This window comes from Carya illinoinensis, chromosome 10 (genome assembly GCF_018687715.1).
Source record: "Carya illinoinensis cultivar Pawnee chromosome 10, C.illinoinensisPawnee_v1, whole genome shotgun sequence".
Classification (NCBI taxonomy): domain Eukaryota; kingdom Viridiplantae; phylum Streptophyta; class Magnoliopsida; order Fagales; family Juglandaceae; genus Carya; species Carya illinoinensis.
Genome location: NC_056761.1, coordinates 5,307,719 through 5,334,162, shown reverse-complemented (window position 1 = coordinate 5,334,162; position 26,444 = coordinate 5,307,719). Strand labels below are relative to the sequence as shown.

General features: G+C 32.9%; 2 protein-coding genes across 6 annotated transcripts; both read right to left on the bottom strand.

The window, feature by feature from the left end:
- Window positions 1-992: 992 nt before the first annotated feature.
- On the bottom strand, window positions 993-2,334 carry LOC122279741 (transcription factor bHLH162). Its single transcript, XM_043090543.1, has 3 exons — window positions 2,116-2,334; window positions 1,658-2,005; window positions 993-1,542 (listed from the first exon to the last, which is right to left on the bottom strand). The coding sequence occupies exons 1-3, from the start codon at window positions 2,239-2,241 to the stop codon at window positions 1,468-1,470; spliced, it is 549 nt and encodes a 182-aa protein (XP_042946477.1). The 5' UTR covers window positions 2,242-2,334; the 3' UTR covers window positions 993-1,467.
- An 8,075-nt stretch (window positions 2,335-10,409) lies between these two features.
- LOC122279272 (serine/threonine/tyrosine-protein kinase HT1-like) lies at window positions 10,410-18,836 on the bottom strand. 5 transcript variants are annotated; one of them, XR_006229542.1, is made up of 4 exons: window positions 16,853-18,216; window positions 16,164-16,619; window positions 15,288-15,615; window positions 10,410-11,790 (listed from the first exon to the last, which is right to left on the bottom strand). XR_006229542.1 is itself a non-coding variant. In XM_043089793.1 (4 exons), exons 2-4 carry the CDS (start codon window positions 17,789-17,791, stop codon window positions 15,343-15,345), a joined length of 1,668 nt encoding a protein of 555 aa, XP_042945727.1. In that variant the 5' UTR covers window positions 17,792-18,131; window positions 18,695-18,836; the 3' UTR covers window positions 15,156-15,342. The 5 variants fall into 5 exon arrangements, 2 of the variants coding, with proteins under 2 accessions (XP_042945727.1, XP_042945726.1); XR_006229543.1 differs by lacking the exon at window positions 10,410-11,790 and adding an exon at window positions 12,308-12,733; XR_006229541.1 differs by lacking the exon at window positions 10,410-11,790 and adding an exon at window positions 12,920-13,118.
- Between the last annotated feature and the right edge of the window lie 7,608 nt (window positions 18,837-26,444).

Sequence of the window (26,444 nt, the reverse complement as noted above, 5' to 3'; positions counted from 1 at the left end):
GCCTTTACTTGAATGACTTATAGCATATACATGCATGAGGTTGTGCATGATATGTCTGGGAAATTACTAATAAGTACGTACCATATAATTACCAGAAGTTGGGATATAAAACAAATAACAAAACTTACCTATTTCCATCAGTTTAAGTTTTTGTATAGAATCCATTCGTGCAACGGTCAAGAGGAATACTAGTGCTGTGATATGAGGGATCTTGGTTAGGAAGAGAAGTGTCGTTTGAAGACTGCATTTGACCAAGCTTGTTAAGTCTGAATTGTTTTCAATAATTACAGCCTGGATATATAAGTCTGATCATTTATAATTGATATTTTGAGAAAAGAAATACTTTAATCACAAATAGATTACATAAAAGTAATCTTACAAACTGATATGTTTTCATGTGATTCATCAGATTATTGTAGAGTTACCTTTATTGTAAAGTTTATCTAACGGATCACATGAAACCACATCAATTTGTGAGATTGCTTTTATGTAATCTCTTTGTGGCTATATCAGTCATCTTTTGAGAATTATTCCTCTAAGAGTTAATATTTCTAATCATTGCATTATCAAATTATCATCTCTGATAACTAACACACATCATAACATTAATTCATTCCAAGAGTTCAAAGCAATTATGCCTATATATGTATAGCTCGATTGCCTTCTTGATCTCTAAAAATAGTATTGTACCTAACCACACAATAGCTATTTCTAATTAATGCTTTGTCATAGTAATGATACAACTAATTCCTCCATATCTTAAATTCTCAAAAGCTCACTTTCATTGACATTTAAAACATAATCTCCAAGGAAGTGTGAAAGTTTCTAAAGCATGCTAAAAAGAACTTTAAAAAAAACAAATGACATTTGTTTCATATAACATACTTATTTGATCAATTTGCAAGAGAATTTGATTTTAACTTTTTCGTATAAATCAAATTCTATTATGTCAGTAGCATGAGGAAATACTATATCCACACTGCAAGTAGAAGAATTCTTAAACCAGATCAATAAATCCACAATTACCAACAAGCTTAGCAACTTGTAATATAGTCAAACACACACATTTAATTAAATGGTGAATGACTAAATGGAAGCACAATTGATAGGGAATTAGTTATATAAACAACTATATATATGGTTTTCCAATTGAACTTAGATCTTGTCATGTGTATATCATCCTGATTTCTTGTTTAAGCATTATGTGAATTGAGAACACAATCTGCATGACAAGTTTTTGCTGAAAATCTTCAGACTCATCAGCATACCCTAACAACTGCACACTGCTCAGTGATTGATGGATATTGTGGAAAACCATGAACGAATTTGTCCAATTTGATTTGTTAAAATACCTCTCCATCAGGAAGATATTGCACTGATCATGAGCAGCTTGCCTCTTTCGTAAGTACTGGATAACAAGCACACGGTGATGATCAAATATAAATTCAAATTATACGATATTCAACATCAATTTTCATGACAAATTTTCTTTAGTCTCTCAGATATTCTTGCAGCTTCATAACCCAATGCCGACTCCCCAACCTACATGTTAAGATGATACCAAAAACAAATTACAAATTCACGACAATCTTAATTTCACAAAAAGTGGCTGAAAAGGAAGGGAAAAAAAAAAAACGGAATAATAATTGATGGCTACCTTAGCATGTATTGTGTGATACACTATATCATCAACAATGGTGAAATTGGCATTAACAATCTCTGCTCCTTCTTCATGAAGCACGCGAATGGTCTCATTGAACATGAACTTAAAATCCGACCCAGTTATCAAAACAACCTGTAAAGCCGAACCAATTTCACTAATCTCAATTTGTGGTGACCTTAGCTGCGCTGTCAACGTCATTCCAGAACCATTTGTGCCTGCATTCGGCTTTTGATCAATGCCCATGAGGCTGTCTTTTTTCTCATTCATTTTCTCCAAGTTTATCTGCATCTTCTTTATATAGGTTACAGCTTCATCCAGTTGATCTGGGAGTGATGTACCTTCCTGCACAGTACCATATATCAAAATTTCTTCATCTGTGATCAGACGTTATAGTGTATATATGTAAATGTAGAGAGAGAGAGAGAGAGAGAGAGAGAGAGAGAGAGAGAGACCCTTGAGTTTTGATGGGGTACAAGAGAATTAAGCTCGGAGTAAAGGGCTTTCATTTGGTTCCTCCTATTTCGCTCAATGGTTTTGCGATCAGTACTTGATCTGGATGAACTAGGGTTGTTCTCCATCAGTAATATTATGAGGAGCAACACCAAGTCAACAGCAGAAGAAACAATCAAATGTCACCAGAGACATTGGTCATTAACTTATTGAAGGCTTTTTATCAGAGTATAAAGCCAAAGGTGAAAGTAAACTACTATCATTACATGCCTCTGGAAAAAGTTCGCTGATTTGAGAGCCTGGTGGGGTACGTTATGCTCATTTTCTTCAAGGCCCATACAACCATCTTTGACCGTTCACGTTTTAGAAATTAAATAGACTGTATGAATTTCGGCCTTAACAACCTTAATTATTATTATTAATAATATCAACCGATCAGGTAGTACCATCAATTTAATTAGTCCATATTTAACACGGTGTTCTTTTCATTTTGTTGTTATTAGCACAGGCGCTCAGTTAATATTGCAGATATCGTGTGAATGCTTTGACTATTTCAAAAAGTTATTGGATTAACACACACATATATCATCAAATGCTGTTAAATTTCATGGAAATTGAATCACATTGCTTTTCAAATTAAAATATTTCCCCTTGGGAGTAATAAAATTAATTCTATATGTATATGATCATGTTAGAAAAAGAAAATCATTACACATTAATAGAGATATTCCATCCAAGAGGATTTGAGGCATACTCAGCTTTCAGAGCATTCACATCCTATTCTCCATAAAATTCTCTATAATTTAGTTAAAAAATACATTTCCTAAAATTTTTATCGAAAATTTTACTCATCTTTCAAAAACCTCCTATATTATATTCCATATCCTTTCTCTATTCCATTAAAATAATATTTATTTATTCTTTTTATTACTTTTTTCTCTCACTTCCATTTATAAACTTAAATACTCAATATTTTTTCTTATGTTTTGAACTATTACTCTAGTAAATATTTTAAACAAAAATTTAAATTATTTTTTTGTAGATATGATAATATTTTTAAAATTATTTTTTTATATTTTCATAATTAATTAAATTATTTTTAAAATTATTATTTAAAACTATAATAAATATGAGTATGAGAGAAAGTGTAGATGATTGAAAAAATATTTATTTTATATATTATAATAAAATATTGATAAAAAATAATTTAGGGGATGAACAATGAGTCCTCATATTTGGAGACTCATTGTTCATCTCTCAAATTTTTTTCCTAAAATATGGATCTAGATGCAGGGAATATTTTGATAAAAATCTTATAATAAATCTCAAATTATGGAAAATCCGGTGTTTTAGGACATCTCATATGAATGCTCTTACCTTTCAACTAACTTTTCATGTACTCCGAAATACAAAACGTACATGCACATTGACTAGTCCAACAGCATGCGACTATCGCCAAATGATCATGAGTACGTATCCTCTGTGTGTGTATATATATTATACAACATCTATTTTTGTCGTCTCATGAGCAGTTAGACTTGGACAAAGGGTGCTATTCAAAAAACGAAGTGATTATAATTGGAATGTGCAATGTCATTTGTCCTAATTTGGGACACAAAATATAAAACATGACTTGCTAAGAGTCATGTGGAAAATGCATCGATCTAACCCTTTGTGTAATGCTTTTCCATATAGCTATACAATATACATGGAGTACTAGAACTTGATCGATCTTTTCTTAGGTAGAAATCTTTAAAATGCTATACGTATCCTCTCTCTCTCTCTCTCTCTCTCTCTCTCTCTCTCTCTCTCTCTCTCTCTCTCTCTCTCTCTCTCTCTCTATATATATATATATATATAAGCTCTCAAATATTATTAAACTCATCGATCCATGGCATTTTAATTTGCTAGGGTGCAATTGCTTGAATGAACTGGAATGGAAGTATGCTCAGCTAGCTAGCTGGTTAATTAATATGCATGGTTTGTTGTAGCATATATGCTCCGTACAATAATCTACTTTTACTTTTGGAATTGAAATTCTGTAGTAATCTAGTCACTGATCAAACCAAAAAAGAAAAAAGAAATAAGAAAAAATAGAAAAGTCGAGTTAAAGATGATCAAGAACATATGACCATATAACAAAAGCTAAATGAAGGACCACCCGTTGATCAGTACGTACTAGGAATATCTTAACATTGTGTGCAACAGAGCAATGAAACAATTCCCGTCCGAGTACGCCATAACTAGACTACCTTAATTAATTAGATACAATTACAAATTGGCGCTAAGGGGGCCTGAAATGGATGCTTGCAGCTTCTACTATTTAGTTTATATATATATATATATATATATATATATATCCAGCCGACCATTTTTAAACAAGTATTATTTGAATAGTTCTATTGATTGACCTCATGCCGCACGTACTGGTTGATGAGATCACATGGCTGGCCAATATTAATGTTTAATAGATGAGGCATGTGACTCTCTGTAGGGGGGGTGGGGAAGATTCGGAGAAGAAAGAAAAAGGAAAAATAGAGTGGATGTGGTCAATTGGCATTAACCCTAAGATTGTGTTCATGACATGGTTGAATAGTTTCCGTTTCCAGGCAATTAGAAAACGTCGTCAAGAGCACTCTATCAAAAACAGAGAAAAAGGAGAGATCTGTAGCCTCTAAAGTAGCTTTAATTGGGTCTCATTGGCAGAGCCACAAATAAATGGGTGATCTTTAAGACAGATTTGAGGATAACGTACAACTCTCCTCCAAAGGAGGAACTACATGGGCCATCCTACTTTGGAATTTAACGTCTAATGCCACCAATCACACACACACACACATATATATATACATATATGTTTTTAACAACCTGATAGCTAGGATGCTATTCTTTGTCGAGTTCTTCTAGGGTTAAAAATCTTTAGTACTGGTACTGGATTGCCATGCATGCATATTCGTTAACCCTAGCCATAAATGGCGAGGAAAAAAAAAAAAAAAAAAAAAGGCCACTGTCGAGGTCTTTATGGACACAGGAGAGTTACCATAATTTACTTAGTTTTACCGTGCACGTTGAGAGAGATCGAGGACCCCAACATAGCCGGTATTAGCTAGTTATCTTTTACAAACTTCAATCAATATATATATATATATATATATATATTTGTTTGTGATACGCATTAATATTTCTGGACCCGAGTCCTTTATATATATAGTTCATATAAATATATACGTATCCGAACCCTAATTAATTCTTTCCAACATTGCATGCAGTTTGGCACTCATCATGTTTTGCCATATATATAATATGAAAAATATCATAACCAAAAAAAAATTACATAAAAATAAATTTACAAATTAATATATCTTGATGTATTATATCAGATTATAAAATTATTTTTATTATAAAATAGGTCTAATAAATTTTATAAAATTATATTAATTTATAAATTTACTTTATATAAATTATATAAAAAACGAAAAAATCCAAATATTTCGGGTGCAAAATTACAAAACATGCAAGAAATTATTTCAAATAATGTAGTAATAGTGTTGCAGATAAAATAAAGAACATGATCCACGTCCTCTATCTCTATCTATATCTCTAAGTGGGTCATGCTGCCGCATTGGGACATATATTATCACGTGCTCTGTGTCAGTCGGGTTCCTTGGAAACTCCTCTTTACGGCCGATTAATTATTCGATGGCCCTTCAGACTCCAGCCTTTACAGACGCAATTTCAGTGGTTGAAGATAACTGATGCTTACGTGCAGCTTTAATATACATACATATATATATATATATATATATATATATATATATGGTCAAGATAATGCTTATCAGATAAACCACCAAGAATTCCCTACATGTCCAAGGGACTAACGCAATTTGGGGGACCAGGCCACTGCTCCCAAAATTTGAATTTGTCCTAGAAAATAATAAAACAAAATCTATCTATAAACCTTTTTTTAAAAAAATAATCAAAGCACCAATATTTTTACACACCTAGCACATCCTTAATGTGAAGTTTTCCACATCAGCTATGTTAAAAAAATATAAGTATTTTAATTTTTTTTTTAATTTTTTGTAATAGGTCCCATTATAAGTAGTGTTAAAAAAACACCGACTTAATTTTAGCAAAACTCAAAAATAAAAATGAGTTTTTTTATAATTTTGCTGATATACATTTTTTTGATTTTTTTTTTCTTTTTAAATCCTAGCTTTTGTTCATGCCTATCTATTATATGTGTCAAAGTCTATCTTGATCACTTAAGTTTTATAAAAGAAAAAAGTTATAGTCACAAAAAGATTTCATAAAATTATACTTATAAACTGACATAATTTACTGTGATATGTTAAATTTATTTTACGATATAAATAATTTAACAATATGACATATCAATAAAGTTATGTCATTTTGTGAGTTTATATTTATAATTTCTTTTGTAATTGAAGCATTACTTTTCTTTACAACAACCAAAGTGGATGAAATTGATTTTTGTGGTTGTTGTTGTCGTCGTCTAAATAAGTAATAAATACGATCTTAGAACTTTTTTCAATCTCACAAGAAAACAAGAAATAACATGTATTGACTTAAGAAGAAATATTACAACTTAATTTGCTTATAACTTGCTAGAAGGTTTTTGCATAATTTTTTATTGGAAAACAGAATGGTTTCGTTGGCACCATATATGCCATATGTTTATAATATGGTGGGGTTGGGATTTTCAGCTATACATTGTTTTGTCCTTTTATGGTTTGGTAAGGCAATTAAAGCTGCACGATTTGCTCCTCATCTTTTACAACCAAGACAAAAGCTCTTATGCCGCCGCTACAGTGTACCGTTGAGTAATTTTTTTTTTTTTTAAAATATATAAGTAAGTGATTTTAGATGTATTAATATATATTCTTTTATTTTTAAAAAATATTTAAATATAATAAAAAATAAATAATAGTATAAATGAGCGGTGCTACTCAAGTGACAGAGCGATGAGTAGCACCTACCACTTGAGTAGCACCGCCCTATACCTAAAAATACCTCCACAACATACGCTATTAACCCTTCTTTTTTTAATTTAGAATCCAAAATAATAATAATAATAATAATAAATAAATAAATAAAAATTCTCGTTTTTACCAATTCAATATCTAATTAAGTCTCAAGATTTTCTTTTTTAAAAATAAAAACATTTAAGGCTCTGTTTGGATTTAAATCTCATTTTGTTACGTAGTTTAAATAAAATAAGATAATAGATTTTAAATAGTAATAAAATTTTTGACTTAAGATGAAATGAGATGATTTTTAAAAAAATATATATTTAGATAGTGAGAAGATATGAAATAATTTTAACTTTTTAGAGATTTAATAAAATGACAGATCCCACTAATTATTAAAAAGTATTTTTAATTATTAGATAAAAATATTATGAATATATTACAAATAAGTAATATATATTATTAATTTATAACTCATAAATATTTTGACTTTTCCAATATAGATTTTTATATTATTATATTATGACCTATTTATTATACTATATTTTATAAAATTTGAAATATATTTTTCTAATTATATATTACAATAAAATAAAAAAATCTAATAGATAATTATATATATATTACAAATGTGATAGTTAGTATTACTTAACATTATTGTAGCGTTATTTGAAAAATCAGATATAAAATAAGATTTTGTTTCCAATTATTTGGATAGACAAATGAAATATAAAATACAGCTCAAATGAGATAATTTGTATCTATTTGGACATTCAAATAGGGTCATACAGTTGATCTCAACTCATTTCATCTTATATTATTTAATTATTATAATTTTTTTAAATTTTTACATAAAATATAACAAATAATTTAATTTTTTTCAAATCTAAAAATAATAATATTATTAAAAAATAATATTATAATAATATTATATTTAATTTTCAACTTTCATTTTATAACTGTTTTTAACCTTAGAATATTACCCCCTTGAACAAAAGAACGATTGGGAATTAAATAACAATATATGGTAGGTAGGCATGAACTTCTGAGAAGTTCGTGCACAGACTAAAACTTGGCCCTTTGGATTATTGAAATTTAACTTTTACCTTACCTAACAACGCACTACTCCTTTACTTTTTTTTTTTATTTGTCAGTCAGTCAGTCAGTCAGTCATTCTCCACACTATTTATTATATGATAGATTCCAAAAACAAAAAAATGTTTTGTTAAAATTTTATTTAAGACTCGAAACAAAAATAGAGAAGTTAATCAAGAAATTTTGGACGGGATATTCGGATATATCCAATCCAAAATTCTAATTTCAAATTTGAGCTAGATTCTGACCTGAATTAGCTCCATTTATAACATGAGTTTTTAAAATTTGAAAATCCAAATTTTGAAGTGTTTCATTTTTTTAAAGTACTGTTACATTCATAAAAAAATCATATAAAAATAATCTTATAAATTGATGTGAGTTCATCTGATCTGTTAAATTTACTTTACAATAAAAATAATTTTATAATTTAATGAATTATATTAAATCATTTTAATTTGTGAGATTATTTTTATGTAATTTTTTTATATCTAAAGTATTTTTTCTAATATAAATTTCTCATTTGAGATAATTAATATATATATATATATCTATATTAAGGCATTTCTTCCCCCACCTACCTCCAAAAACATCTTCACATCTTCTCAGCAACAGGACCAATTGATCCAACCAATTATATGGCCTTACCTTAGGTTTTGGGCCAACTTTGATGTGTCCATGCTACTGTTACAAACAAACTTCACATAGTATTTTGAGTTGAACAGTGCTACGACAAGGCTATTTGAGTGGTTTTTTTTTTTTTTTCCTTTCTTTTCATGTACTTTTTAACTCCTTTAAATGTTAGAAAAAAATCACTATATTATTAAAAAAATATTTGTTTAATCATTAAGTTAAAAAAAAAATTAGACAATCGAGACCCATTGTTGAGACCCATATCATTTTCCTTTTGAGTTCCTGTCCATTCAGTTGCTAGAAAGGAACAAAAATAAAATAAAAAATATCAAAACATTCAAACCAAGAAACTAAAACTAAATACTGAATTCGATATCCAGACAGGACGTATCCAGATTCTTCAATGCGGATACTAGCTCGAATTTACTGCATTCATTTTTTTAAAAATAATGTTTTTTGAAAATGCTATATGCTTTAAATGATTCGTATTAATAACATAAATACTTTTAACTAAAAAAAAAATTACACAAAAAATAAAATATATACTACTATATCGTCTCATTTATACCACTCATTTTGTCTAACTGATTTGGCATTACCATATAATGCCACGTGGTTTATTAAAAAAATAAAAAAATACAAATATAAAATGAGTAAAGAAATTTAAAGTTTCAGCCTCTATCTTTGAGTGTCTCGGAATGCTATTTTATTTTGAATATAGATTTTTTTATTTGTTTAATAAATCATGTTACACCACATCAATAAGGTAAAATGGATAGAATAAATGGGGCATTATAGTAACAATACAGTAAAAGTAAACTAACAAATTGACATAATTAGATATAGTACATCATATTGTAAAATTATATTTATCATAAAATATACATAACAAATCACATAAAGTCAAATTAATCTGTGAATTTACTTTTATGCAATCTTTTTGTGTAACATTACTCTAATAATTTTACAAACAATTTTTCAACTTCATTATCCTCACCGATTGAGAAAAGGCAAATAAGCTCTTCCCTTCCTAAAAGCTTTTTCAACCAATTCACAATTGTGTTGCAAGGTGCACGTTTCCAAACGAAACAACATATTTCTCATATTTTAGACACCTCTACTAAAATGTTTGAAGCTAATTAAAATTGCATTGAGATAAATATAGAATATAGAGCCTGCAGACGTCTATATATAGCTGCGGGCACTGAAAACAGATCAAACCCTGTGCCTCTGGATTTAGTTTTTCTGTATTAACTCCACTGTGACCATTAATCATACCTTGTAGTTCCATCGATTCTTCTCGAGTAAACGAGACATTCTCTAAACATAGGCTAAATATCCCGAAAGAAAAAGTAATACATTTCCAAAGAAATTTACTGTGAATCGGGATGCCTTCCCAACAAAGACGCACCATTTTAAAGCACCACCTTTTCGAGGCATGCAAACTCTTAAGTTGTGTTAGGGATTTAGACCTTCTAAATTTATTTTTTAAAATCTACTATTTGTGAGAATAACAAAAAAAATAAAGATAATAACAATAAGATTTTACGGAAAAACTCATAAACAAGAAAAAAATTACCAGACCCAAATAAGAAAAATTCACTATATAAAAAATTATTACAATCACATAATTTTTCTCCTCATCTCAAATACACCCACAAAACTTCTCCACTTACAAAACTTTAACTTTGACATTTTTCCCTTTTACACAACAAGGTCAACAAATGAATTTAACTAGAGTAAAAAATTACCAGATAAACTATCAACTGGTGTATTTAAATCAATGAGGCTTAACCTCCTTATATAGGCCCAAGGCTGTTGCTCTCCTTCACTTCCCATCCATGTAGAACTAAGAAATGAGCACAATTCCAACAATCTCCACCTTGTGATTTTGATTGATTCCACAGTCAAGCTCCACCCTAATGAATATCTTCATAACGTTTGTTATCATGCTTCACCATAAAAGCATACCAACTTAAAATAAACCAATTCTAAGCATTTCACTTCGGCCCATGTCGAAAACAACCTTGTTGAAAATTATGGTATAACTTTTATGTTTAGCTTTCCTTAAAATTCATCAATCATCGACATGAATTCACACCACACCCTGCATCAATGTTAAATCAATGCCTGTGTGCAAACTTGTGAACCCGTTAACATTAATACATCCTCTATCATGGCAATTTTGGGAATTAGCAGCATGTTATTAGGATGTACATGTCATTTTTTTTACAATAAATTATCTTTTATGGAGAGAGACACAATGTTTGCATCATTACCATCTCCATTTACTGAATTGGAGCCACTTGTCAAACCTACTCCAGCTCTTAGACAATTTTTCTTAACGTGCCCAGATTGTCCAGACCTCCAGCAGACTGCTTTTTTTTTCACAGTTTTTTATCTTCTCATTTCCAACTACTACCATTACTAAGTTCTCAGGTGGACAATTTTTTCCACTACCTAGTCTTCTTTCTTCATAAAAAATTTTACTTGTAACCTCTAAAAAAATTATTTTCTCATTCTCATGTATCAAAATAGACTTCATATGCTCTTAGGAAGGTGAAAGTGACCAAATGAGTCTCAAGGCTTGATCCTCATCATCAATTTTAACTCCAATAGATTCTAGCTCAGAGACAATGCCATTGAAAACACTTAAATGATTTAAAATAATTGTACATTCACTCATCTGCAATGTATGAAATTTTTCTTCAAGTACATCCAATTTGAGACGTCCTTCGTCTGATACAACTCTTCGAGCTTTTCTCAGATTTCCTTTGTCGTAGATATTCCATGCACATTTACAAAAACATTTTTAACCAGACACAGACATATCGCATTTGCTGCTCTCAAATCCAGATCCTGTCAATCTTCATTGCTCATTTCAAATATACTATTTTCATCAATTACGCTAGTATCACTGCTAACTTCAGGGGTTGGTATAACCTTCAATGCCTTTTGCTCCTGATTGAATCAAAACATCCTTGACTTATACTTGCCACAAGCTAAAATTAATTCTCTCATCAAATTTCTCCACCTCAAATCTGATAGGATGTAAAACCATACTTCCTAACATTGCTTTGATAAATTTACCGTAGGAATAAATAGTATCTTATTAAGTAAGTTCTTAAGAAAGATTAGAAGGTCACAACGGACACGCTTAAAATTTTCAATCTCCTAGACAAAACTTCATTAGATTGTACGTATTACACTACCACACCAAAGCTCCACCCCACAAAAAGAACCTAGTGGATCTAATACCACTTGTTGAAAATTTGAACATCCCAAATTCACCCCCCTAAGATCTACCATTTACAGGAATAACAAGAAAAATACAGAAATAATAACAAGATTTTACATGAAAACTCCTAAAAAAAAAAAAAACCACCAGATCCAAAAAATAAAAATTCACTATGTGAAAAATTGTTACAATCATACAATTTGTCTCCCCACCCTAAATACACCCACAAAACTTCCCCACTAGCAAAATTTTAAGTTTTACATTTTTTCCTTTTACACAAAAATTTCAACAGAAAAATTTAACTAAAGTAAAAAGTTACTAGATAAGCTATCAAGTAATGTATTTAAATTAAGGAGGTTTAACCTCCTTATATAGGCTCGAGGCCTTTGCTTTCCTTCACTTCCCATCCATGCGGGACTAAGAAAAGATCACAATCCCGACCAGTTGGTCTGGCAGTTACATTGTATTTGAACTGAGACGATTCAACTGACATCAATGCGACTCATGGTGTGTCAAGATTCACAAGTCAAGAGAATTGAAAGACAAAATCCAAAACGAAAAAGAATTTCAACAAAGTAATTGTTCTCCTGCACTTGTAAGAAATTCTTTGTTGGGCCTCAGAGCCTATACACCCCAAATATTAGTCGGGACTTTGTTTTCGGACATCTGGTGCCAATAAAAAAAGAAATTGTTCTTAAGTGGTCTTCATGCATGCTATGTGAGTGCCATAAATGTGAGCTACAAATGCATGCTGACCAAGCTGTAACAATCAATGTTGGGATATCTTGCTGGAGGTGATGGAGCCACAGCGATTCTGGCAAAAGAAAGTTAATAATAACAGAGGAATTTCATGACTACCAAAAAACAGAAAACCCAGTCCATACACAAACTCCGTGATCAGATGTGAAATTACCCTCTATCTTTCTCGTATTTATTAGAATGAAACCATCCTCTCAGCAATGATAGTAGCATTAAGGTTGTGGAAAAGACACCAAGATAACATGAGAATGTCTGCCATCTCCTGCCCCCTTTCCTTTCCTGACCTTGGATACTAGTACCCATAATTTGATATGACAAACATCATAGAAAATAAATGAAAGATATTGTGCAGACCATGCATGTATATGTTTATTTATACATTCATTTACATGAAAGATATGTTTATAGATAACGTGTATAATTTAGCAAGGCAGAAGAAGATTGCCTTTATGGAACAGAAAAATGCAAAGACACATCCACATAAAAAGAAAATGAGCATAATGAAAATATAATAAAAATTAAAGGTAACCACAAGCAAACCCAGTATGAATATGAATAGAGATGTTTGATCGTCACCCTTTTCCAAAAAAAAGAAAAAAAAGAAAAAAGAAAAAAAGAAGAAGAACTAAAGAATTGCCTGCAAATTGAACAATGTAACATGTCTAGTAAACCATAACATTTGATGTGCATTCGCGTAAATAAACTAGAACAGGACCACTGCCACAATCACCAAGTTGATAACCTACTCTACTCTATTTTTTTTATGGGTAGCCGATGACATACTTTACTGCATAGGGATGAAGCCATTAATCAACCTAATGTCAACATGTCTTATGAAATGCCATAGAAATTAGCACCCAAATTTCAATTTCAAAAGGTATGATCAGCTATGAATACAAAAGATTGACTATCTGGGGATTATTTATTTGCATAAAAAAACAAGCATCATGGAAAGAAGCTCCTTTTCTAACTAGCATAAATTTCCCCTACAACCATGTCCACCACCCCCCACCACACCCCCTCCTCCTCCCCCCCCCCCTCTTCTAGATTTTATGACACCGCTATAAATATTTTTTTTTTTTCAAAAATCCCTTAGTACTAATAAAACCTGTCTTGTTTTAATTTGGGGTTCAGTTCTCTATTTCTATTTCCTTTTTTTTTTTAGCAATTCAATAAAACAAAATCTACAATGATTCAAGAAAAGTGGAATGAAAATAAAGTTGTAAGATGCACAGCAATGAACCGAGTGTGGAAGAGAAAGGAGACACACACGAGAGAAAAATGCTTTTACAGCAATATATACACAAGGATCTCTTTCTTTGGCCAGCAGTACACTCTCTGGTGAACCTCTCATTAGGCCTCCCCTCATTCAGAAAATCACCAAACCGAAGCCTTCCTCCCTCTCTTCAAGCTCTAGCTCCTTACCCTTCTTCTGCTCTATCTCTCCTTCCGTCCTCATTTTCTCTGTTTCTTAGTTTTGTTTTTTTGTCTCTTTGTTATAGTCTTTGGAGGCTAGATTTACTATAATCTGCCCACTTCCAACCAACTGCACCCTCACCTCAGAATCGCCACACTCCACTCTTACAAGACCAGCCTCCAGTGATAAGTTTCCATTGGCGCATAACCGTCACGCACTGCCACCTACTCACATGACAGCCATGCACCACCCGTCCCTGCAACCTCTCATCCTCTTCTCACCAATTTTCACATTTCCAACTTCTTTTTCCTGGTCACCATCATGTTTTTCAGCACTTCTCCTTTGTTTTCCCTTATCTTCCTCCCATTTACCCCATTTGACTGAAAGTTAAAATCCCCAATCTGCTGCCAGTTCTTCTGGCAACGCTTCATTTTTTTTTTCCTCCATCATGATAAACAGGCAGCCCAATGTTCTCTCTCATTTGTTGGAAGAGGGCTAGTTCTTGCTTCATTTATCAAGGCTCTGGAGGTGAGGGCATGGAGAACTGTACAGGCACTTCTCCATGCCCTGTACACTTCTCCATGCCCCGAAGCAGTTGAGTGCAACACATCATCACCTAATGTGGCTTTTAGCAACAATACCGTAATCCCCATGAACCCATGGTATTGCATCAGAAATTGCCTATTTAGCGATTTCTTCCTCGGTCCAATTGAGAAACATGGGTCCAGACCAAAGTTTTGGCATCATTGCCCTTTTTTTATTTCCATTTCCATATATTGTATTGGTTGTAATGGGGTGTTTTATGGGGGTCCCTCGCTCCATCCTTTTGTATCTTTTGTTTTTTCATGAAAGCTTACTCAAAAAAAAAAAAAAAAAAAAAAAAAAAAAAAAAAAAAAAAAAAAACCAGGCCATGATACACTGATTTGTTTTTCATTCACTTTAAATTAATAATATAAATAAAATACAATGCATCGCCACCAATCTATTCATTCATTGTCACATGAATATAGAATAACACAATAAGCTAGGCTTAGAAAACAAACCTTCTTTCTAATTACAACGGCCTGGTCAGCTACAAAGCCAGGTCCTAGGAAAGATTCAAGTGAATTTAGGTTTAGGCATTGATGAGCTATTAGGATGTGCGGGACTAAGCTTTTGGATCCGATGGAGAAGTCCTTTCTTATGATCTTGGCAAGTAGGATTTTGTACCAGAGTCAAGGTTCCATCACTGGCAAGCGAAGACTCAAATTGTTCCAATACCTTCACAACCTGCCAAAACTCTGGCCTTTTCTCTGGTTGTAGGGACCAGCATTGCTCAATTAAAGCTTGCATGGCAGGCGGACAGTCACCTGGAATAGGAGGTCTCAAATTCTGGAAATTCAAACTTTACTGGTGTTAGAACTGGCATCCATAAAACCCATCAAATTGCTCTCCACAAGAGTAAGGCAACATGGGAAGAAAACCAGATGACCAAATGATACAAGAATATGTTGCAGTTAACTTCAATTCTCATTCTAAGTTCAGATTAAAAATCAATTTTTGTAATATGTCAAAATCATCCAATACCTTCATTGAGGTTAACATGGTTATCATCTGGTTGCAGAATGAATGACACAGATAGAACACAGTCAATCTGTGATTTGTTGTATTTGTTGTACGTGTTTTACTTCTATTAAGTGTGAAATAACTTCAAACCGCAAAAGACTCAAATCTAATAGAAAGGTAGACAAACTGAAAAGAGGGAAAACAACAACAACTACAAAACGAAAAGCAGAAAAAGGAATTCTCTGCATGTAGAACTTAGCACAGCTAAAAATTCAGAAAATACTTAAAGAGACTGAACACAAAAGACCTACATATATGCATTGAAAATATAGACATATATCTTATAAGAAACATGAAATTAAGGGGGGAAAAACCTTAATAACTACAGCAAATGCAGCCTGTACGGGATTCATATCCTCATACGGAATTGTTCCAGCCACCATTTCCCACAAGATGAGCCCAAAACTGTACACATCAACCCTTCGACCATAGGATTTATGTTTGATCATCTCAGGTGCCATCCAGCGATAAGTCCCAGGGTCATCAGCTAAAGAATCACAGTACGCCTCCCCACAAGCTATACCAAAATCAGCGACCTTCATGTGGAAGTCTTGGTCAATAAGGATATTTTCTGGTTTAAGATCTCGATGAATTACACCTTGAGAGTGAATGTATTCCATTCCACGAGCAATATCCAGAGCAATTGCGATTAGTTTCTGTAAAGGAAGCGTTTCAGGTTCGAGCTTATGCAAATATGCCCTCAAGGAGCCCTCCGATAGATATTCTGTGACGACACAATAAACTGGTGGCTTTCTGCATGCTGCGACGAACTGTGTTCACGGATCAAAATAACATCAGTATTAAGGTTTTAAAAAGGCAGCATCCTAGAACTTGTTTACAATAATGATGATTTCGGCCATGATGAATTAAAAGCTTAAACCTATGGCAAATTCGTGATCAACATATTAAAAACTGAACAAGCCAAAGGACAGTTTCTGCCCTGAAGCATGTATGCATGACGGAATAACATATTACAGGGAGGCAAAAGGAAAAGTTTGATCACCTTTATGACATTTTGATGGTAGAGACCAGATAGAAGAGTGACTTCCCGATTGAATTGCTTCTCTAGTCGAGCCTCCAAGGCTCCATTTTCGTCATCATCAGGAACCCGAATAATTTTGACTGCAACAGGTTCATCATTGTATATCCCATGGTAAAGCCGACTGTGAGCCCCGTGAGCAAACTTAAGCCCCAGAAACAACTTAGACAGATCAACGGTCCATTCATCTGCAGTTTCTACAGCAGTCACCCTTCCTCCACCATGATCAAAATACTTTGCCCACGACAACTCCTTCCGGGTCTTCGATTTTTCATTGACTTTCAGCGAAGCCAAGTGCCTAAGCGGGCTAGTATTCGATGGAGAGCTCGAATTGGATGCCGTGATTTCTGGGAAATCCTTATTCACAAACTTTTTCATAATCCCCTTTTGCGATTCCCTTCTCCTCGGAAAGGGGGACAGGAATCTCTTCCGCTCAGACCTTGCTTCCTTGAACGCATCAGGAAGCACAGTTTCAGGTGAAGGGGACAAAGATCTCTGCTTGTTAATAGGGTTCCGCTGAATCTTTGAATTACTGGGAATAGATTTCTCACCAGTAGCAGTTGTTCCGGATCTTGATTTCGAACCTGAAAATCGGTCAGCGGGAAAGGGAGACAGGAATCTCTTCGGCTCAAACCTTGCTTCCTTGAACGCGTCATAGTACACAGTTTCAGGTAAAGAGGACAAAGATCTCTGCTCGACTGTCAAAGGATTCCGCTGAATCTTTGAATCACTAGGGATAGATTTCTCACGAGAAGAAGTTGTTCCGGGACTTGATTTCAAACCTGAATATCGGTCAAGCTGTACTGAGAATGGAATAGAGGCCAATCTTGAGGAGTCCAACCGATGACAAACTGTGTGAGAAAACTTCGCTCTCCTAATCCAGGAATTAGCCTCTTCTGCCATTACTGCGTCACGGTAAGCCGTTGAAACTCTAAAAGACCTTAAACCCAGAGAATTCCTTATTCTTCTTCTTCTCCTCCAGCTGAGAAGATGGGTCAACCTCAAACAATACTATATGAATATCGAAGCTCCAGAAACCAAATTTCCTAAAACCCATCAACAACCATTGAAAATTTGACTGCTAAAAATCAAAATTTTCCTTCATGAAAATCAAAGAACCATTGAACTCCTTGAAGACCAATCATGAATGAGCCGGTACCAAAAACTAATTTCATTTCCATCAGAAGCAAAATCTCAAACCCATCATAGCCCACCACAGAACAGACCCCCCAGACATCAGAATCTGCTCATCAAGACCAAAGCCAACGAACCCATTTTCAGCTTCAAAGTCAAATACTACCCGCGTTCCGTAAAGAATAATTCACAAGTATTTTTCACAGCACTACACGTCCCATATATTTTATTTTATTTTATATTTTTTCTATAATAAGTATATAATGCATAAATAATGCGTAAAATAATTAATAAAAATAAAATAAAAACAATTTTAAAATATATAAAATATGTGACTTAGAATTATGATAATCATTCCATTCCGTAAAAGCCTGAAAAATCCCACACAGATACCCAGTAAAAAACAACAAAAAATTCTTTAACAGTAAAATTTCTATTTTTAAATATATAAAAGCCCAAAAAGCGGAAAAAAGTGAATTCATTTATATTGAAAACATAGAAACACCAATGATTGTAAACCCCATTAATCACGCAAAAAAGAAAATACTTGTGCAAAAACAATCATACATCCAGAAAAATATTACAAATAAGGAAGAGACCCAGATGCATAAACCACCCAATATACACGATAAAGTACAGAGCAAGAAGGCCTGAAAAGAAACACAAGCTCACCTCAAGTGATGGTGACAAAATCACCATGAGCTTGAAGGGTATTTGACCATTTGCTTTAGCAATCAATAGGCAGACACAGATTGGTAGATTTTTTTCCCCTCTATCCTTAACAATTACGTTGTATATATATTTCCTAAGCTAGTAAACTATTAGACGAATCGTACATGGAGGGAAATGAAGGCCGTAGATTCCAAATTTCCATGGACCCGACATTTTGGCTGAGGTCTGTGAAGTGTAGGGGGAGATGGTGTCTACAATCCCAAAGTTTTTAATATAGTTTCGGTGTCCGTTTTAATTAAAAGATTGAATCAAATATTTTAATACCAATAACATTTTGGATATTCGAGATTAATTATATATCATTTATAAATAATTATATGTATATATAAACTATCAATTAATATAAAAAATATATAAATATATATAAGTGTGTATCATGTATACATATATATATATATATATATATGAAAGAATTGAAAATATATAAAATAAATATAAGTTTAAAAAATCATAAGTTTGAATTGAGAAACATAAACAAAGAAAAAAAATTAAAGAATAAATAAATTATTAAATTTAAAAAAAGAATAAAGATTAAGGAGAATAAGGAGAAAGTTTTAAATTTACAAAAAAAATTAAAATTATATAAATATATTTTATATTTTAAAATTAGTTAAATACTATTTAAATTTATAAAAATACCATTAAAACATAATAAAATTATAAAAATAGTCCAAAACAAAACAGAAGCCGAAATGTCAATTTCAATCGAAATAGTTGGAATTTAACCGAAATAGTCGAAACGGATCAAATGGACTGAAATTTAAAGCGAAACGAAATAATGAGATTTGATATATCGCATATTACACCGAAATGAAAAATCCCTACGGTTCCGAACCGAATTCAAAACTTTGGTGTAGAGTCTAGAGTAGGGCTGTGGGGGTGTGGGGACCGCATCTAGAAAGCCATAAAAGACGGACAGAGACTCAAGAGAGAGGGCGAATTACTCGTTCGATTAAAGGTGGGCAAAGAAGGAAGGGGAAGGGAGGAATCCAAGTGTCTCCATCGGGAAATAATAAGGTAGTAGTAGGTACGGTTGGAATTTTATCCAGCGGAATCACGTTTCACGGTACGGTTCTCGCACGGATGCCTCAATTATCTTACTCTCCTTCCTAACTTTATATATAATATTAGTGATCTTTAGATTATTCCGACGTTAGAAAAATAAAAATTTAAAGGATTATTAATTTTTAGATTGATCATTGTTATAACAATTAAATAATGATTGGGATAGAGTATAGTGGTATTCTTTCTTGCCATTTCTCTTTTCTTATATATTTTTTTATGATTTTAAGGCGTCGCTGTAAATAATAGTAAGATAATTTATTAATAATGGTGAAATTGTTTGAATTAAAATTTTTATAGAATTTTTAAAAATAAGAAATAAAAATTTGAATAAAAAATTTATAAGATTAAAAGAATGTTAGAATATAATTTTTTAATATTATTTTTATTTTGAGATTTGAAAATACTGAATTGTTTTTAATGTTTTATTTGAAAATTTGAAAAAGTTGTAATGATTAAATAAAAAATTTGAAAATTTAAAATTTAAAATGTTTGCATTTGAATATGGTTTGAATGTTAAGATGAGATAAAATAAAATTGTTTGAAAGGTATGCCTAAATCAAGCATTTACTATGAATTTTGTATTTTCAATTATATTTTTTCATGGTTAAGTTGATATTACTTAAAAATATTTTGGATTTTTTCTAATTAACAACAAGAGTTATAGCTTTTGAGATCTGAGATAATAAATCAATATTGTATGTAATTATACAAAAATTTGTATACCCCCCATTATATTCAAAGTTTGACGTATTTAATAAAATTTCATGATATCCCTCAAACTATTATTCTTGTTATAATATGACCATTAAATTATCAAAACTTTTACTTTGACCCTTAAACTATCACTCATTTTGTAACTTTCACCCTTCTTTAAGATTTGATTTATAAACTTCTCTTAAAATTAAGCCATGTCATATTAGTAGTAGAGAAGTATTACAACTATAAAAAGATTTTACAAATTAATATTATTTTATATAATATTTTAATTTTATTTTATAATAAAAAATAAAATAAATGTATATATTTCTACCAAAAATGTATGCACCAAGTCTTAGCACTTGGCCCGAGATATCGTGGGCGGTGAAGATTGGTTTTCTTCTCACAATAAACTAATTGATGCCGTATGGGCGGTCAAGCATAGTTTGGATCACGAGACTATGGGCCTTGTCCTAAAATTTTAGTCTCACTTTCTCAGAGTTCTCCCATAATTCCCACTGTCCAGTTTTACTTACAAACGCCTATAATCTCTTGAAAAAGAAAAATGATGTCATGGAGGAGGATGTAGTTCGCGAAAACGAAGTCTTCTTCAATGGAGTTTGGGAAACGACGTTTTTAAATGGGCTTTGCTATATACAGTCACCGGTTATAGTTGCTGTGCAGTCGGCTGACGTCAGCATCTATTAAAAAAATAAAATAAAATCTCACACATTTGCTATTCTCTCAAGTCTACGCTTGTCATCTACTTTCCATTTCGTTCAAAGAGAACAAAAGCCAAGTCTCAACTAACCTCATCGCAGCCTTCTTCCCTTTCAATCCAAGCTATCGGCATCGAGAAGTAGCCTCCTCGCAGCTTGATACTTGTAGTGGGTTATGTGTTTTTTTTTTTAATTATCTAAAAACTATTACGCGATGTCAGTTGGCTTTGATTAATAGCAGAGAAGATTATTCGGAGGCCATAGCTTTCTGATAGATTTTATTGGAATCGTTGAAGCTTTAAGATGTTCATGTTGTCCAACTTAATTGAATTAATTGAAGCTTTAAAGCTGTTGCCCGAGTTTTTAAGATGTTCATGTTGCCCATTCCATCTTCTTCCCATTCTTTGGAGGCGCCTATTCTGGCGGAGGACAACTCCAAACGAGGAGCCACTCTATGGACTCTGTTTCAAGGTTTCAAAATTTACTTTAACTTTGTGAACCGTAGCTGAGAGAGAAGATGGGGGAAGAAGAGGCTAGTGTTTCAAACGTCCCGATTCTTCACATTTCATTACCAGAAAAATCCCACCGCCCACAACCACTCTACCCCCATGGATCACGACGAGCGCCAAAGCATTACTGCGAGATGAAGCTTGAAGACCTAGAATTTGAAGACCAAGACAACAACCACAACAATTCAAAGCACCCATAAAAAATCAGAGCAGACATGAATTGAAAATCAATTACAGCAAGTCAAAACAAGAGAGATGCATATCCAATTTCTTTCAAAATTAACAGAGAAACCCAAAACCTAAACATACCCACCTGGCGATTAAGCGTGGTTGGGTCATGCCTGGCCCAGAACGTGTCAAGAGCGTCGAAGCTGCACTGCTTGGGGTCGAATTGGACCCTGACGACCTCGTAGTGGTTGGTGGTACTCGAGCACACGTCTTCGTAGCTGGGACTATGCACGAACCCCTGGGTGTACCCGACCTCGGTCTTGGTCACGCTAGGGACTCTCTAGAAGGCCAGCTCAACCCCCCAGAAGCAACCGGCCCCGAACTGAGCGAACTCTTGGCCAGGGGTGGGAACGTCGTCGTCCGGTCCCTGTGCAATCGACGCGTCGGCTGTGGATTGTGTGGCCCTGGGGGAGCCGAAGCTGAGCTTGTTCAAGAGGTTCATGGTAGTCGTAAATCGTTTGGAGAGATGTCCGAGGGGCCTGTATTTGGGTTTGGAGAGAGGATTAAGGAAAGGTTTGCAGAGTGAGGATGAGAAGTGGAGAAGGGGTGAGGTAATGGTGGTGGTGTTGAAGACAAACGAAGACGATTCGGGGTTCGGGATGAAGGGGAAGGGGATTTCGAAGGAAACAAAAGCAAATTGAAACGAGGGCCCCTTTCTCACTTTCTGGTCTTCGAAGGGAGTTGGGGAAGATAACGGAGGGAGACAGAGAATTTTTCGGAGGGAGGAGAAAGGGAGAGCTAGCCTTCGATGGATCTGAGGAGGAAAATAGAGGAAATGGGATTTGATGAGAATGGCAAGCGTGGACTTGAGAGAAGCAGAGAGAGGAGGGAAATGGAAGAACTGGTTCTGAGGAGATGGAAATGGATGGATTTCGATATGGAGGTGAAGAGGGAGGAGGAAACGAGATGGAGAGGTCAGACGGAGATAGAAATGGAGGGAGGGAGAAAGGGAGGAAACTGAGAGCGAGAAAAAATAGATGAAAAACCCACCGTTTTATTAAATGATGTGGACACGCCGCTTGCAAGCCGATTACACCCGGCACTTGCATCCAGCATTTTTCTTTTTAAATACGATGTTCTGCTATAAAAATATGAGGTTGACGTTTGTTTTGTTTATTCCTTTCTGAATATGTTGTGTTGTTAACCAAGAATGCTTAAGAGCTTAAGGGTATGTACATAAAAATGACTAAAATTCAAACTATCCCATAAACCATACTTTTTTCCATCACTCTTAATCTAACCCTTCCCCGTGTCATCTAAGCTCTATTTTTATCTTGCTTCTCTTTAATATTTGTAAAATGAAATAAAATTTTACAGATAGAAGGTAAATTCACGTCTTCGTAAGTAGGATTGATTAAGCTAAGGGTAACATATCAGACTCAAAAAAAATAAATTGATAAGTAAAATTAATTAATAGCTGAAGTCATGGTAACATGGTAAAATAAAACTCTTATACTTCTAAAAATGTCTCCACATGGAAACTACCTTCAAGGGTAGATATCATTTCCATAAATCTCGCTTCATTTGAGATCTACACATTCTTAAATATCTTTTGGTATAATTATCATTCTCATTTCCCTTTTCATTTAAGATCTACACATTCTCATTGTCTTTCAATATAGTTATCATATCTATACATTTCTCATTGAGCAGATCCACACCTTCTCAAAATCCTTTAATATAGTTATCCTCCCAAACTAAAATTAGTAACAGTACTGTATTATCATATAACCCATATAACATTTCACGTAACTATAATGCACATAAAGTTTCTATAAATATATCATAACTACTTACATAAAAGTTTAGGTACAAGTCACACATTTCATGGTATAATAATTTATCTTGAGATGCTCTAATATTTTTATGCAATGTAAAATAATTTTCTGAATGGTACATGCTTTACTAGAAACGAAGAGTTTAGAATCTTCTTATAAAAATACCAGATTAATTAAACCTACTTATCTCATTATCCAAATTATCATTTGCCAAATACAGTCGTATTACTCAAGGCCTAAATGATATCAAACTTGTCTTAAAATCCATTTCGTCGTAACATTGATTCAACACAAAATAAGCTCATAATAGTACTAATTGAACTTGAATCAATTCAAAACAACATTCGAAACATGACTTATTACTGGATTTCCCTTTCATTTAATCGGAATACTAGCGTCTTAATAGTATTGTAACATATAAGAAAAACACGTATATCAACATGCAAGTTTTGCACTAAAAAACCCATCTCGTCGATGTATACAAGAAAAATCTATCCCACTTTATGTCTAACAAATTAACACCAAAGTCCCAGAATTTCCGCAATAATGGTTTTCATCAATAATGATTTTCATAAAAAATGTTTTTTTTTTATTTTTTTTTATTTTTTATTTTTTATTTTTTTATCAACACTAAGATAATAACATAAAACAAATAAAGATAAGTGCAAGTGGAAAGACTTTTAAAAAAAAAAAATATGCACAAACGATATAAAGTCAAAACCCAAATACAAATGTGATGAAACAATAAAAAATCACTAAAACCATATAGAGAATTTTAACAAAATTTAATACTATGATATTATAAAAAAAAAAATTCACTCACACCACTGAGAATAAAATATAATGAATATGAGAAAATGAACTTATAGAAATCAATCAAGTTATAGGAAAGATCCGAACGATAGATTATTATGAGAGAGATGATAAGGATTTTGAAATCTTTTTGAAAGAAGACTTTGGACTTTTTCTAAGGAAAAAACCATTCACTTAAGAAAAAAAAATTAATGACCAGAAATTAAGGAAACTTCACGGATTTGAAGGGCTGATGATTTCATTTTAATGGATATTTATAAGAGGAAACGAGAGAAAATGCAAGCTGTTTAACGTGCAAAAAGCGATTGAAAGGTGCGGCTGAACTTTGGAATGATAACAGAGGAAGAGGAAGATAAATGGCTACTGTGCATAAAAAAAATTAAAAGCAAAAGCCCACCATTTCATTTAAGTGTTTTTTCTTTTTACAAAGACAAATGGGCTGGGTACTACACAGAACATCCAGCATTCCATGGAATCTGCTAATAAGGGGAATAAATCAAGTGTTATTCTCATGCTGCAGCCCGGGGCTGAAAACATTGAACTGGTAACTTAAATCCTATATATTTTGACACCGCCAACTTCCTTATCGGTTGTATTAGAAAGAGACAAAGGCCGAAGGCTTAAATTTTTTACCTTCCTATGTAGATTCGAAACAAACAATTTGCAGTTTGGGTTTTTATCCCATCTTCTATATTCCAGTACTATGTTACTGATTCTTAGAATTGATCGACATCTATGGCTAAAACTCCAATATATAACTAATTTTTTTGGTTGATTTATTGTTTAATCTTAAAGCAGCCGAAAGGTAACCAAGAATGAACAATTGGACCCGATCGAGGGAGGGTGAAAGTAATTGAAAGTGGTATAATTTTAACAGTTAGCCTCGTTTGGTTTAATCCTCTCAACTTATCTAATTTAATCATTACAATTTTTCCAAACTCTCACATAAAATCTAATAAAAAATTCAACTTTTCAAATTTTAAAATAAAAATAATATTCTAACAATATTTTATTCAATTTTTATCTTATTTGTGTAACCAAACGAGGCCTAATCACATAGTTTTGTGCAATATGTCTACAAGCAATTATATTAAGAAATGTTCAATCTCAGCTACTGATATGGGAGATTGAAATGGATGGTGTTTCTGATGCATGTCAGATACCTAGGGGTACAAGTTCATTAATCCCTGATGATGAATCATATGGCCCTTCTGATATTGATGCTATTGAGGTATGGAGCTTATTGCATTTTCCATTAGATTTTTACATCATTGTAGGTTGGAAAAATACATACCCTGTATGTACTTCCAGTTGTTTCCATATGAGTATCATTATGAGGAAGCATTGGGCTGACGATGAAATTGGGTAAAATTCGACACAGAAATGCTTAGGAAGAGAGGAAAATTTATTGTCTCAATGTAGATTGTTACTGCAGTGGATAACCTTTTTCATGATATGGTGAGGGAGTTGTGGTCATTGGTGTTATCATCGCTTGGGATGCCTAGTATGTTATGGAGGCTCTAAAGTTGGAAAGGGAGATTTCAGCTTAATGGAAGTCAGATTTTAAATCTTGTGTTGCTGTCTCTTATTTGGATCCCCTGAAGGGAAGGAGGGATGGAGGGGTGCTGAACCTGGTGTTGAGCAGAATTTGGGATTTTGCAGCTATCAAATATGTATGTACTTTTAAATGTAAGGTCGTCCAATATATGGTATAGATGCAAAACCCATCCAGACTTCTTGAACTTTGGTTGGTTGATTCATTAGTTATTGCCTTTGAATGTCATGTGTGACTGAACTTCTTGTGAAGTTTTTTTATCTTAAACACAACAGTTGGGTCAGACTGTTTGTGATATGTTTTGGCTTTTAACTTTTTGCATAATTG